This window comes from Capsaspora owczarzaki (genome assembly GCF_000151315.2).
Source record: "Capsaspora owczarzaki ATCC 30864 unplaced genomic scaffold supercont2.3, whole genome shotgun sequence".
In the NCBI taxonomy this organism is placed as follows: Eukaryota; class Filasterea; order Ministeriida; family Capsasporidae; genus Capsaspora; species Capsaspora owczarzaki.
In genome coordinates, this window is record NW_011887294.1 from 1,855,062 (window position 1) to 1,868,874 (window position 13,813).

General features: G+C 52.6%; 4 protein-coding genes across 4 annotated transcripts; 3 read left to right on the plus strand and 1 right to left on the minus strand.

Moving 5' to 3' along the window:
- Positions 1–10: 10 nt before the first annotated feature.
- Positions 11–3,002, plus strand: CAOG_02578 (extracellular signal-regulated protein kinase; the record flags this gene model as incomplete). The annotated part of the gene is made up of 12 exons (XM_004349278.2): positions 11–90; positions 712–841; positions 1,157–1,212; positions 1,281–1,473; positions 1,604–1,739; positions 1,834–1,905; positions 2,005–2,084; positions 2,175–2,253; positions 2,334–2,443; positions 2,527–2,593; positions 2,685–2,856; positions 2,951–3,002. 12 exons carry the CDS (start codon positions 11–13, stop codon positions 3,000–3,002), a joined length of 1,227 nt encoding a protein of 408 aa, XP_004349328.2.
- Positions 3,003–3,814: 812 nt separating this feature from the next.
- On the plus strand, positions 3,815–5,815 carry CAOG_02579 (translation initiation factor IF-2; the record flags this gene model as incomplete). Its single annotated transcript, XM_004349279.1, has 2 exons — positions 3,815–4,011; positions 4,102–5,815. The coding sequence occupies 2 exons, from the start codon at positions 3,815–3,817 to the stop codon at positions 5,813–5,815; spliced, it is 1,911 nt and encodes a 636-aa protein (XP_004349329.1).
- Positions 5,816–5,897: 82 nt separating this feature from the next.
- Positions 5,898–11,124, minus strand: CAOG_02580 (mutS-like protein). The gene is made up of 25 exons (XM_004349280.2): positions 11,056–11,124; positions 10,672–10,962; positions 10,392–10,474; positions 10,213–10,275; positions 9,956–10,079; positions 9,670–9,861; positions 9,508–9,560; positions 9,363–9,414; positions 9,250–9,288; positions 9,136–9,174; positions 9,051–9,067; positions 8,909–8,974; positions 8,684–8,833; positions 8,492–8,593; positions 7,976–8,404; positions 7,880–7,892; positions 7,755–7,800; positions 7,520–7,647; positions 7,275–7,426; positions 7,012–7,179; positions 6,842–6,914; positions 6,627–6,762; positions 6,498–6,516; positions 6,337–6,412; positions 5,898–6,227 (listed from the first exon to the last, which is right to left on the minus strand). Exons 1-25 carry the CDS (start codon positions 11,069–11,071, stop codon positions 5,974–5,976), a joined length of 2,781 nt encoding a protein of 926 aa, XP_004349330.2. The 5' UTR covers positions 11,072–11,124; the 3' UTR covers positions 5,898–5,973.
- A 133-nt stretch (positions 11,125–11,257) lies between these two features.
- CAOG_02581 (branched chain keto acid dehydrogenase E1) lies at positions 11,258–13,800 on the plus strand. The gene is made up of 6 exons (XM_004349281.2): positions 11,258–11,309; positions 11,903–12,196; positions 12,297–12,799; positions 12,909–12,970; positions 13,078–13,219; positions 13,386–13,800. Exons 1-6 carry the CDS (start codon positions 11,268–11,270, stop codon positions 13,729–13,731), a joined length of 1,389 nt encoding a protein of 462 aa, XP_004349331.2. The 5' UTR covers positions 11,258–11,267; the 3' UTR covers positions 13,732–13,800.
- The last annotated feature ends 13 nt before the right edge of the window (positions 13,801–13,813 follow it).

The following is a 13,813-nucleotide window of genomic DNA, read 5'->3' on the forward strand; positions in this document are numbered from 1 at the left end:
GCAATCGTACATGGTTTGCGGCACGCGGTTTGACTGCCCTGCCAAGTACTCGCTGATCAAACCCATCGGGGGTGCCTACGGAGTCGTCTGGTAAGCCCTGACACACACACAACACACACAACAGGATGACTGATAGAGAGCGAGAACTGGGTCCTCTGTGCGATTGCGGCTTTGACTCAATCACCCCCCCCTTTTCACTTGCCCCACTCGCCATTCTGTCCATCTCTAGTGCTTGTGCGTGTGTCTTGTGTGGAGCCCTTCCCTTGTGCTCGGCGATCAAGCAGCGACAATACAGCAGTGATGATCCAGTCTGCGGTTTTTTTTCTTTATTTTCCTTTCTCCTTCTTTCTTTTGAGCCAGACGATGACGCATAGCACCCCTCGCGTTTGCGCCAAGAAGAAGGGGGAAACCAACTGATCTCTGCACGCATTCCCCCGTTTTCTCCCCCTCTCTCTTCGATTTGCTTCAAATCATGAAATCGAACATCCAGAAAAAAAGAAGAAAAAAAAGCGATAAATTCGCAGCAAATCCAGATTAAGCAATGAAAGCCCTTTTTTTTTTTTTTTTTTTTTTTTTTTTTTTTTTTTTTTTTTTTTTGCTTTCTTTGCTTGTTTCTGTATTTTCGACTCTCACAACGAAACCCACACTCACACAACTTCTCCATTCGCTCGTTTTGCTTTGTTTTGTTTTGTGCTTTGTGGCTGTGAGCAGCTCGGCGCAGAACAACCTGCTTGGACGCCGTGTCGCCATCAAGAAAATTATCAAGGCATTCGAACACCTCACCGATTCAAAGCGAACCCTCCGCGAGATCAAGCTCCTGAGGCACTTCCATCACGAGAATGTAATAATGCAATAGCAACACAGTGCAAAAAAGCACCGCAGCAGCGAGACCGAGTCCGCGCACACCTCATTCTGGAGGAAAACAGAGGAGAGGAGAAGGGGGTGTGAACAAGCAACAGTATGCGGTTTTCATGTCTCGGAGGTTTTGTCGAAGAACACTCTGGCGGTCCGATGATCTGACCTGATGGTGGTCTGATCGGAAATGCATTCATCAGCGAAGAAGAAAATGCATCGGTGGAAGGCGTCCTGCGCCGTACAGAGGGAACAAAAAGAACAGAGCTTCTTCTCACTCTCTTGACCTTGTCGGAATTGGCAGGTCCTCTCCATTGAAGATATGCTCCAACCGACCTCCTATGAGCAGTTTGACGATGTGTAAGCAACCCGCGCGTCTGTCTGCAACAGTAACACAAGAGAATTGTCACTGACGTTGCGCTCCACAGCTACCTGGTCTCGGAGCTGTTGGACACAGACCTCCACCAGATTATTGGCTCTCCTCAACAGCTGACAGACGACCACTGCCAGTACTTTCTCTATCAAATTCTCCGAGGCTTGAAGTATATTCATTCGGCAGGAGTGCTCCATCGCGACTTGAAGCCGAGCAATTTGCTGTTGAATGGCAACTGCGATTTGAAGGTAAAGTATGGGTTGGTTTTTGTGTTTGTTTCCTTGAGCGCAAGAAGGCAGCTCTGTCGTTTCAAAGTCTTGTTGCGCATTGACGGTTGGATGCCATCACTAACACGGCAACATCAACAAAATGTCGCAGATTTGCGATTTTGGTCTCGCTCGCGTTGCACAAGCTGGCGACGCATCTGCAGCTGGGTTTATGACAGAGTATGTCGCCACTCGGTGGTACCGAGCCCCTGAGATTATGCTCTCCTGGCGCGAGTACACCAAAGCTAGTAGGTGTTTTGTTTGTTGGTTTTTGTTGTGCGGTTGTCGATGTTTGCGGACTTACTCTCCTTTCTTCTGTCCTTTTGACTCTGCTCATACTAGTTGATATGTGGTCTGTCGGCTGTATTTTCGCTGAACTGCTTGGACGTCGACCCTTGTTTCCCGGCAAAGACTGTACGGCCCTTTTGTTGTTGCCTCGAAGCGTTTTCGAAGCGTTTGCTGACTCAATCGGTGACTCTACGCATTTGCCTTTTGCACCATCTCTTTTTTTAGTTTTGCATCAATTGAGCTTGATCACCGACGTGCTCGGTTCGCCTTCCAACGACGACATTGCTGGCATCAGCAACGACAAGGTTTGTTTTCTTGTTTGACGTTGACAGTTATTTGCGATGGCTCTTTTTTCGTTCTTGCTTGAGTTGACTTTGTTGCTTCCTTGAATGTAGGCACGTCGATTTGTGCGGCAATTGCCCGCCAAGCCAAGAATTCCATTCCAAACCATCTACCCGAATGCCAATCCAATCGGTGAGTTCTGTTCTTGTGACTCGTTCCAGACCTGGTCGAATCTCGTGCTCATTTTCTTTTCTTTTGGATTGGCCCTACAGCGCTCGATCTCTTGCAGCGATTTTTAATGTTCAATCCGGACAATCGTATTTCTGTTGAAGAAGCTCTTGCTCATCCCTATCTTGCACCGCTGCATGACCCAGCCGATGAGGTACAGCAGCAGCACACTGTTCATTCCACCAGTCGAGTTGAACGCGACCCCTCATTCATTTCTGTTTTTCTTGTTTGCTGCAGCCGACTTGCCATTCCACGTTTAATTTTGATTTCGAAAATCGGCCGCTCACGAAGGAAATCATCAAAGGTAAAAGAGCAGAAGAAATAAACAACGAACTGTCGAGTTTGCTCCGTCCTGAAACTGACGTGATGAATGGCTCCTTGACCAATGTTGACAGAACTCACCTTCCAAGAAATGCTGGCCTTCCATCCCCCAGTGGCCGGAGATGAGCATGCGCTCTTCCTGCACAGCCAACTCCAAATACTGCAACAGCAGCAAGTCCTGCGGGCACAACAACTTATCCTCTACGAGCAAGCCGTCATCCCACCCGAAGGAGGCGGCGAACTGCCGTACGTGATTTTGGCAATGAATGCGATTTTCGTTGTTTCAGCCTCTACTAACCTCTCGTCCTGTTTTGGTTTGCTGTTTTTATGCGTGCGACAGCTTTGATGCCGTGCTCAGTGATGACATGATTGCGCCTTACGCTCAAGGATGATTCATTTGTCAGAATGACTTGCCGAGTTTGTTGTCGAGCTGTCGACTTTTGTGCTGTTGCCAAACGAATCGCTCCTCTCGACTGTACATTACACCACTATAGAATAGATCTTACATTGCAGTCCACTTTACTGAGCACCAATGCTTGCGACTCTGCAACGCAATCGCTCCGTGCTGGGCGTCGGTGCTGCTGCTGCTGCCTCGTCTCGCGGCGGCGTGATTGCGCACCGCCTTGCATCACAATCATTGTCATCCACGAATGCGCTTGTGGCATCTGCCGGCGGCCCATCGAGCCGTCATGTGTCCCAGAGCGCCTTGATCGGCGCGGCGGCAACGCTGCCAAGACAACCAGCGCCGATCACCATCACACACGCCTGCTCCCATCCGAATCACTCGAGTCGACCACTGCCGTCATGCGCACGCCACCCAGCGCTGGCCGTCGCTCGGGGTCGCGGTCGTGCACTGGGACTGCCGGACACGCTGCTGCACACACATGCTCGCTCGATTCACGCCCACATGGGAGGCCGCGCATCTGCCAAGAACCACGCCGGCGGCGGTGGACATGGCAATCGCAAGCCATCTTCGTCTGGAAAGCCGTCCGGTGCCTTCCCAGCACCCGACCTGCAGACCGCCCAAGCCTCAGTCTCGTCGCGGCTCTTTGCTGTTGGAGGCGCTTCACCACCACCTCCTCCTCCTCCTGCTGCTGTGGTGGCACCACCACCTTCATCATCATCGTCATCATCTGTTTCTCCACAGAGTAGCGCTGCTCAGTCATCGTCCACGCCTGTCAAACCGGTCCAAAAGCCTGCGAAAATGGTCGAAATCTTCCGCGGCATGTCTGCCGAGCTCCTCGCGCAACGGTTGCGAGTGCCATTCAAGCAGCTGCAGCCAGTGCTCCAATTGCTCGCCGATGAGGACGCCGATGTGTCCCCTGCGTCAGCTCTATCCATTGAAACGGCAGAGCTGGCCGCCCTCGAGTACGAGTTTGACGCCAAGATCGTCTCGCCACCGTCCAAAAAAGCACCCGTGCCTCCGCAGAATGCAGCAACGCAACATCAACAACAACATCAGCAGAGGCAATTTCCACCACATCAGCGCAGAGGCGCTCAGCCACCACCACCACCACCACCAACACGTGCACCAGCGATGCCGACCAACCCTTCGCGAAAGCCACGGCCACCCGTCGTCACCATCATGGGACACGTCGACCATGGAAAAACAACATTGCTAGACTCGCTAAGGAAAACGTCCGTTGCAGCAGGTGAGGCAGGTGGAATCACGCAACACATTGGTGCGTTCAAGGTGCCCCTGCCGAACGGCGGCGCGGCAACGTTTCTCGATACCCCTGGACATGCCGCGTTCTCTGCCATGCGCTCGCGCGGTGCACGTGCAACCGATATCGTGATTCTGGTTGTGGCCGCGGACGACGGCGTCATGCCCCAAACAGTCGAGTCGATCGAGCACATTCGCGCGTCGCGAGCGCCCATGATTGTGGCCGTCACAAAGTGCGACATGCCAATGAGCAACCCCAAAAACGTCTACCAGCAGCTGCTCAAGCATGGTGTCCATGTGGAAGCGCTTGGCGGCTCCGTCCAGAGCGTGGAGCTGGCCGCACCCAAAGGCCTTGGTTTGAGCGACTTGATTGAGAATATTGCAGCCCTGACCGAGCAGATTGCCCCCGAAGCCGAGCAGGATGGGCCAGCGGAAGCAATTGCCATCGAAAGCAAACAGCGCGAAGGAATGGGCATGGTTGTCACATGCCTGGTCACGCAGGGCATTCTCCGAGAGGGTGCCATTCTGGTGAGCGGAACGGCGTTTGCGCGGGTTCGTCGACTCAGTAACGATCGCGGCGAGGCGGCTTCGGAAGCCTTCCCTTCCGATCCCGTCGAAGTGGTCGGATGGAAGCACGTCGTCGAGCTCGGCGGCCACATTGTCGAGGTTCCCTCGGAAGATCGCGCCAAGCGCCTCGTATCCGTCCGCGCCAGCAAGAAGCAGTCGCAACAGACATCTCAAGCGCCCAATCTGGCATCCGAGGGCTTTTCCGACCAGATGAGTCGCGAAGACCGCAGGCTTCGCAGCGTTCGCCTCGCCTCCCACGGCCGCATTGTTGTTGCCAAGCGTGGCATTGACGCCGAGGCAACCCAACACAACGTCAAAGAGGCGGAAGCAGCCGCTCGTGCCGAGCCCGTGTCACTCAACATTGTGCTGAAAGCGGACGTGGTCGGGTCCATGGAGGCGATCGCAGCCTGTCTGGCTGGACTGCCGCAATCGCAAGTTCGCGTCTCGGTTGTGCGCCAGGATATTGGAGCCATCACGCAGTCAGACATTGATATTGCGGCTGCATCTGACGGTGTCATCATCACCTTCAGTCAGCCCGCTCCGTCCAAGGCGATTGACACGAAGGCTCGCGCGGCCGGCGTGGACATTCGCAGCTACAACATCATCTACAAGCTGCTCGATGACATGAAAGAGCTCATGCGATCGCGCCTGCCCTCGCGGACCGTTGAGAAAACCCTGGGCACCGCGAATGTACTGGCCTGCTTCCCGCACTCCCGTGTCCCCGGTCTCATTGCAGGCGTGCGTGTCCAAACCGGTAGCATGCTGCGCAAGCACAACTTTAGCGTCACGCGCAAGGGTCAGGTCATCTTTAGCGGCAAGGCGGTCGCGTTGCGGCACGTCAAACAAGACGTCGAGACGCTTGATCGTGGCGGCGAAGGTGGTCTACAGCTCGAAAAGTTTGGTCCTTTTGAGATTGGCGATGAAATCCGTTGCTTTGAGCTCAAGGAAGAGCGACCTGAAATTGAAGAGTATTAGGATGGGTGAAATTTCTTTGTGCTTTTCAACGCCAATGAATAAACGAATGCCACATCACAATCAATAAAGACGACAAGAACAATGGGAGGCAATTTCGTGTATTTGGTGGTTTAGCATGCAAAACAAAGACAATACAAAAGAACAGACAAGCAGATCACTCAAAGCAACGCTTGAAGCCAAGAATGCTGAGCTTGCAGCGTGAGCAAGTACGCGCGCAAGCTTTGCTCGTCCATTCGTGACTCTTTCGCGACTTGAACAAGTTTGGAAGCGAGCTGAAACACTGCGCGATCCACGGCAAACTCTGGTGCCGCGCTTTCGTCGGGTTGACCTTGAGTCTCAATCACCGAGAGGGCGTTCCGTGCGCGCTCGAGCACTTGAGCTGGAAATCCAGCGACTTCGGCGAGTTTGATGCCTACTCGGGTCATGTCAGTGAGTTGCAAGGTTTCAGCAGACAAAGTTGAAGCAGACAAGCGGAGACAGAGTTGTTCGGTTGGTTTTTTTTTTTGTTTTTTGCTCAATACCGTAGTGAGTCTCCTTGGATGGGCCCTTGCGGATGACATGGGTGAACACGGGCCGCGCCGAGTCACTGCCTAGGTTCTGTGGATGCAAACAGAGGGGCATTGATTGAGTGAAGGAAACGTACAGCTTCTGACAATGACAACCTGTTCTAAATGCTACTTGCCTGGACTTCAAGATGGAAGCTGGCAATGCAGAACGACGGGGTCACGCGTGCCAATCAGTGCACACACAATACCGACCAAAACCTGAGCAAATTGTTTCATGAAGGTTGAACGAACGGAAAAATACGTACTTGGCCACATTCGGATAGAGCGAGTCGAGCAGTGTCAGCTCTTCAAAGTGAGTCGCAAAGAAGGTGAATGCCTTGAGCGAAAGCAAGTACTCGCAGATGGCGTGGCAAATGCCAACCGCCTCTTGTGCACTCGTGCCTGCCAGAACAAATGCGGCGTGAGTATTCGTTTGCAACGGCCCTTCGATTTGCACGGCACAACACTGAGCTTGTCTCACCGCGACCCAGCTCATCGATAATGATCAGCGATCGGTTTGTCGCGTGCTGGAGGATGTATGCCGTCTCTCGCATCTAAGAACAGCACGCGCGCGACAGCGTAGAGCTCAGTGAGCAAAAAAAGCATTTGCTTTTGGATTACTCAATGAAAGTCAAGCAATCATCACCTTACCTCGAGCATAAAGGTGGACGAGTTTGACTCGATGTGGTCATCGCTCCCAATTCGAGAAAACAGGTGATCTGAGATGCGCAGCGAGGCGTACTCTGCCGGCACCAAGCATCCCATCTGCGCCACCACCTGCATAATGGCGATCTGTCGAAGGTAGGTTGACTTGCCGCTCTGGCAGTCCATGGGGGCACGTCAAGTGATCGGATTTTTTCAGTGAGTGGTTCATCATCTGCTCCTTTCAAGATGTCAACTTGTGAGATGCGTACCATGTTTGGCCCCGTGATAATTTGAAAGTTGCATCCGCTCGACATGAACACGTCGTTCGTGACAACCGAGGCCTCGTCCGCGCTGTTGAGATGCTCAATGATGGTGTGGCCACCAGCTTTCACGGCAAGCGTATCAGTGAACTCGGGTCGAACTGGAGCAAATACATTTCCGAAGAGACAGCGGTGTGAGATTGCAACGAATGTGCTCGAGAACCCAACATGCGCAAACAAAAACAACGCAGTACCGGCCTGGCGTGATAGCGTGGCATGGTGAGCAAACGACTGGAGCATGTCAAGAATCGCCAAAACCTCGGTCAGCTTGTAGAGGCTGCTGATCATGTCACGGATGTCAAGCAGGACATTTGCAAGCACTCTGGTGGGGGACGGGAAGGAGTTTTTGGTCAGTTTTGTGCATTTGCATGCTGTTAGTTGCATCTCCGTCCCAGCATGCAAGCATTAGCGAGAACTGATGAAACGCACGCGTTGGACATCAAGTACGTTTCTTGCAGCGACTCGTTGACACGATCTAACATCGACCAAAATTGTGTGAGAGTTGCAAATGGGTCAGATACCTCAGCAACAGGCCAGAGCATTGTTCGGCTTACTGTTGAGCTTGATCTATCAGCATCGGCAAGGCAAACAACACTGCATCGTAAGCAGCACTTCGTTCGGAACGCGCTTGCAACCGCAAAACCCCTTACCATGTCCGAAGAGGTGAACGACAGCGTCTTCTTGGAACGCACCACCTGCTGAAAGATTTTAGGAAGGCCAAAGTTTCCCAGGGCTGGGCGTGAGGAGGAAGCTGGCTGTCGAGCGCGATTGTCGCTGTTGACTTCGTTGCCGACTTCATCGTCCGCATCATCATCATCATCGTCGTCGTCGTCGCTATCGTCGGCAGCGGCATTTGCCGGACGAGCCGAACCGCTCGTTTGAGCTGGTCCACCCGGCACCATCGAGACAGGAGTGGTGATGTAGAACCCGCGGCTCGCACTGAAAGCAGTCTTCAGCGGCAGGACAAACTTGGTTGCATACTGGGATGTCAAGTTGTAGATGTCTTCAACGGTCTCAGTGTAGGTGCGGCGAGCTACATCGAGCAACCCATTGATGCCAGGTTTCACAGCAAAGCATTTCTGAGGAAAACACAAATAGACCAAAGAGCCACGGCATTTTTGTTTTCAGGTTAAAACCCAGTGGAGCTTTGTAGCAGTGAAACTTGCCTGAGATCGCATGAGCAGGATGCCCTTCTGGAACTTGGTATCGTCACTGATGGCTTCGTCAATCTTGGCACGGATTTGAGCAAACCGCTCGTCCTCGAGCATCTAAAGGTATGCCACAAATGCAGCAATTGGTGCATGCAATGGTTTGTTGACTGAGGTAAACTCCAACTGCTGGCGACAGAAAACTCGTACTTTGGCGCAGCCTTGCAACAATGCGGATGAAGCCCCCGAGAGCGTTTGGCGAAGCTGCGGGATGAGATCAAGCACGTGCTTGAGATGGATGAGATTGGTAATGTTGGTGTCGGCAATCGTAATGGAGTGCTGCTTGGGAATCGTGATGAGCTGGGAGTCATAGGCAGAGCCAGACAGCGTGAGCTACGAAGGCATGCGCGCAGAATCTCAGAGCTTGAAAGTTACCAGAGCAATCAAGTGGCCGACGTCCAAAAACTTGGAGAGGATGTCCTGGAGACCAAAGAACATGTCCTGCATGACACGCAAAAATGATTGGATCGTAGTGCAAAACATCACAGAGAAGACAGTAAAGTTGGAACTTGCATACATCGTTTGTCGTCAATTCTGTCAATGCAAACGAGGATGTGAGCTACAGTTGTTGCAGAAAATCGCTTTCGTTTGCGCTCGCCCACCTTCAACGGCATCCAAACGCGTCTCGATGGTGTTCAAGTCTGTGCAAGCAGTGGTACTTCGACGTCAGTGACAACGTCTCACCACAACAACCAGAGCTTATGTGGGCTCCCGACCTGTGGGCGGCTGAAGAATGTTGGAACGAAGGAGCCGGGCTGGTGTTGATGAACGCCGGCAATGAGATCGCATCCAGAATGAAAGTGCATGATCCCTTTTTCAATACTCTTACCTCCTGGAATCGTGTAGCAGTGGTTGAGAACACCGTACAGCGAGGCTTTGCTCTATGCAGTGAAACCAACATTTCAAAGTGCGTCAACCACGATTTCACACTTCCAGCATGTCTGATAAACTTTAATTCCCCAATTGCCGCATACCGATGGGTCGCGAGCGTTTGCCAGAAGCTCCAGATGCTTGCAGGTGGTCAGATCTGGATCGGACACAATAAAATCAGCCACAAACAACACGAAACACGCTTTTGTGCGTTTTTTTTTTTTTTTCAATCTATTCTCGGTGGAACCCCTCAAGAAGGCTCTTACCAATCATCATGGACTGCTCGCTTCCGCGCATGACGACATCCAGCGAGTGCGGGGCGTACACGGTGTTTTGGATAAACTCCAAGTACTTGAGCAGAGCTGCGGCTGTGGCCAAGCTGTAGTACTTGCCTGCCACTTCAATCTCAATGCTGCTGCTGTTGTCTTTGAGAACAAGGTTGCGGATGTATTGCAATCCTGTTGGACGGCAAAGTGAAGGGGACTTTCCGGCAAAAACAAAACACTTGCACACAAATTCGGTCGAAAAATGTTGCAGCATCGCTCACCGCACCTTTCGTCTCGTTAAAGTACTTTCTCTGCACTGTAACGAGATTGCTCAGAGGAAACTTTTCGTTGATGACGTTGTAGAGCTTGAGGGCCTGATTGTTGTCAAAAGCAGTGTTTGGCATGATGATCTAACCCATGCCAAGAAGAGCATCAAAAGTCGCTACAAAAATCAGCATTTCGGAAAAACGGCAATCTTGCCCCGGAATTCAAGAGATAAAATTGCAATCATCTTTCGGTCAAAAATTGGCGATGAAGGGGCACCTCGATAGGCTGGTACAGTTGCAACTTGGCGAGCACTTTCGAGTACGTGGCATTGTCTGCAAACTACCAGATGCAGGCCGTCCAAAGGAGTTACAAAAACAAAGTAATTTATATTTTACGTGAGTTGAGTCAAGATCGGCGAGTAGGGCGGGAGGTTTGTGCCATTGAAACGGCGCTACCTGTGAGAGGGTCAGAACTGGCCGTTTCAAATCGATGCAGGCCATTCCTATCTCGCCGCCAAGCGCACGGCTCTCCACGATCGCTGTGATTCATTGTGATTGTTTTACAAACGAGCCACCATTGCAGAAATGTGAGAGCCATTGCGCCACCCAAGCCAAGAAAGTGAGAAGGAGAGTCCGCCAAAATTTGGCGCCAAAACATGAACGCACAATCGACAGCCCAAATTCGCGTTCATCACAACTTTCACGCCCAGGTCGCCCGCACGCCACCACGGCTTACCGACAATCGCTGAGGGAGACCCAGATGAGATGGTTGATGTGCCGGTAGTGAGCGCATGTGTGCCCGGCGTCTTGCCATGGCGCGCCGCGGCGCCAGTTGAGGTCGAAACGGTGTTGCGTGAAACATTTGCTGGCGTGCCACCGAAGCCGCGGCTTCCTGGGCGCGGTCCTGCTGCTGCTGCTGCTGCACTTGTCGAAGCATTCTGTGATGCCATGCTGCTGGAGCTCGCAGGAGGCCCAGTCGACGCACGCGCGCCGTCCAGGTTGGCGCCGGCGGTCAGCGTTCCGAGGTCTGTCCGGACAACCGTCGCCAAAATGGATGGAGGTGCGACGCTCAAGTGAGATCAAGCCTCAATGAGTCGACTTGGCGTGATGATTAGCTTACCATAGCGAGAGGTCATTGCAGGCGTGCAGACAGAGGAACAGAAAGCACAGAAAAGAACAAACAACAGGGAGATGAAAAATGACTGATCGACAACATCCCATTTTCGGTTGTCATATTCACACTGAATACAATGCCATGTCATGGAACACGGAATTGATTGATTGATGCTTCAGGCTTCAAGGTCAAAGCACTCAGTCTTTTTGTTCCATCCAATGTTCAACCAGCTGATTCGAACACTGCCAGCCGTCGCTTCGGTTTGTCCCTTTCTTCCTTTCTTTCATCGTTGCCATTTCTCCTGCTTTGTGTCTGCTCTTTTCCACACTTGCTCTGTCTTGGCACGACCTTCTCTCTCTCTTCCCCACCTCATGGCTCCTTGCTTTGGCTAGGCTGAAGGGACTCTCTCTCTCTCTCTCTCTCTTCCCCACCTCATGGCTCCTTGCTTTGGCTAGGCTGAAGGGACACAAGGACAAAAAAAAACTCTCGCCTGGTGCCTCGCTGCGCACCTCTCGCATTCGTGCACCTTTCATCTGCACTGATTCACTCCCTCGCTGCGCACCTCTCGCATTCGTGCACCTTTCATCTGCACTGATTCACTCGCACGAGAGAGGGAGAGGGAGAAGTGTGGCGCAACTGTGATCCCATTGAAAAAAAGAAAGAAAGAAAAAAAAAAAAAAAAAAAGTCACGGTCATTGAATCCACGCAGTATCAATGATCAATGAGGGGGACGCTGATCACTGATCACGAACAGATTCCCCTTTCGAACTGTGTAGTGTGTGCAACCAACACACTGGCATCATGGCACTGAGCAGCATTGACTCACCTCAGCTTGTTTCTGACTGACGGACAGCGATGCGTTGTGGCACGAGCGTCCGCACGATCCATGCACGCCGTCAGCGCCGCCGCGCTCGCAGGCAAGCCGCAGATCAACGCCAGTGCTGCTGCAGTCACTGCCACCACCGCCACCGTCGTCAAGGGCAAGACCCCCGCCGAGGGCCCCGAGATGACCTTGTACCCTGGCGCCACTGCTCCGTTCACGGACAAGCTCGAGTTTCTGCGCAACGGCACCGACCGCGGCCCAATCCCTTGCTATCGCATCATGGATCGCACCGGCACCATCCTTGACGGCTCGCAGGATCCAAACGTGAGTGGTGGCATTTCGACGAGCGAGAGCTTACTAGGATTGTGTTTTGTGTTGTCGTCTCACTCTCTCTCTCTCTCTCTGCATCTTGCGACTTTGCCAGTTTGATACTGCCACCCTCGAGAAGATGTACGTCACAATGTCGCGCCTCAACGTCATGGACGGTATCCTGTACGAGTCGCAGCGCCAAGGCCGCATCTCGTTCTACATGACCAACTATGGCGAGGAAGCCACGCACATTGGCAGCGCTGCTGCTCTCGATGACCGGGACATGGTGTTTGGCCAGTATCGCGAGGCTGGCGTCCTCATGTGGCGCGGATTTACCCTTGACGAGTTTATGAACCAGTGCTACAGCAACAGCAAGGATCCCGGCAAGGGCCGTCAGATGCCTGTGCACTATGGCTCCAAGCGCCTCAACTTCCAGACCATCTCGTCGCCGCTTGCGACCCAGATGCCCCAGGCCGCCGGCGCCGCCTACGCCTTCAAGCGAGCTGGCAACGGTCTTGCCGTTATCTGCTACTTTGGCGAGGGCGCTGCCAGCGAAGGCGATGCCCATGCCGCCTTCAACATTGCATCCACCACCGATGCTCCGTGCATTTTCTTCTGGTATGTATGCAGAGCGCTGCTGCCGCTGGAAACATCAGCGATTTTTTTTTTTTTTTTTGCAGTCGTGCTCATTTTGAGTTTTGCCTTGTTTGTTCTTCCTCACGTCCAGCCGTAACAACGGCTACGCCATCTCGACCCCTACTCGTGATCAGTACCGTGGCGACGGCATTGGTATGGCGACATGCTTCCGACGCGACGGTCTTTTTTTTTTTTTTTTTTTTTTTTTTTTTTTTTCTCGTTTTTCTCACTTGGTGTCGCTCTCGTTTTGTTGTTTACAGCAAGCCGCGGCGCCGGCTATGGCATTGACACAATCCGCGTTGACGGCAACGACGTCTTTGCCGTGTACAACGCGACCAAGGCCGCCCGCAAGTTTGCCGTCGAGCAAAACCGTCCCGTGCTGATTGAGGCCATGACTTACCGGTACGGGTTCAAAGCAGAGCACAAACGAAAAGCAAAGCAAAACAAAGCAAAGCAAAGCAAAACAAAACAAAACAAAACCAGACTCCTCCCGGTCGTTTGTGCGTTGCCCTTCTCCCCCCCCCCAAACTCACCTTTTTGTATCCCATTCGCTTTTGACGTGTGACAGTGTGGGACACCACAGCACAAGCGACGACTCGTCTGCATATCGTCAAGCCACTGAGGTCAATCGCTGGGTCAAGGAGGACCACCCCATTACCCGCCTGCGCTTGTACATGGAGAAGAAGGGCCTGTGGGACGAGGCTCGCGAGCAGGCACTCAAGAAGGAGGCCCGTGCTCAAGTGCTCGACCACTTCCAAAAGGCCGAGACGGAGCTCAAGCCCGCAATCAAGCACCTCTTCACCGATGTGTTTGACACTGTGCCGCTTCACTTGCAGCGTCAGCAAGAGGAGATGCGCGCGCACATTGCCAAGTATCCCGCCGACTATCCCACGCAGTTGTATGAGAAGGATTGAGGAGAGTGTGGTGTATGTTGTCCGAGTGTTTTCATGCACAACTGAAATGAAAAAAATCCAAGGGTGTTTTTTTCTTTTAATT

Excerpts from the sequence above, each read along its gene's own strand:
- CAOG_02581 (XM_004349281.2), top strand. The coding sequence starts at position 11,268 with ATGTTCAACCAGCTGATTCGAACACTGCCAGCCGTCGCTTCG. Across the intron at positions 12,197-12,296 it reads ACGGCTCGCAGGATCCAAAC|TTTGATACTGCCACCCTCGA; the intron begins GTGAGTGGTGGC and ends CGACTTTGCCAG. Across the intron at positions 13,220-13,385 it reads ATTGAGGCCATGACTTACCG|TGTGGGACACCACAGCACAA; the intron begins GTACGGGTTCAA and ends GACGTGTGACAG.
- CAOG_02580 (XM_004349280.2), bottom strand. Across the intron at positions 9,289-9,362 it reads CTGCTACACGATTCCAGGAG|CCCGGCTCCTTCGTTCCAAC; the intron begins GTAAGAGTATTG and ends CATCAACACCAG. Across the intron at positions 6,228-6,336 it reads ATCCAAGGAGACTCACTACG|GCATCAAACTCGCCGAAGTC; the intron begins GTATTGAGCAAA and ends TGACCCGAGTAG.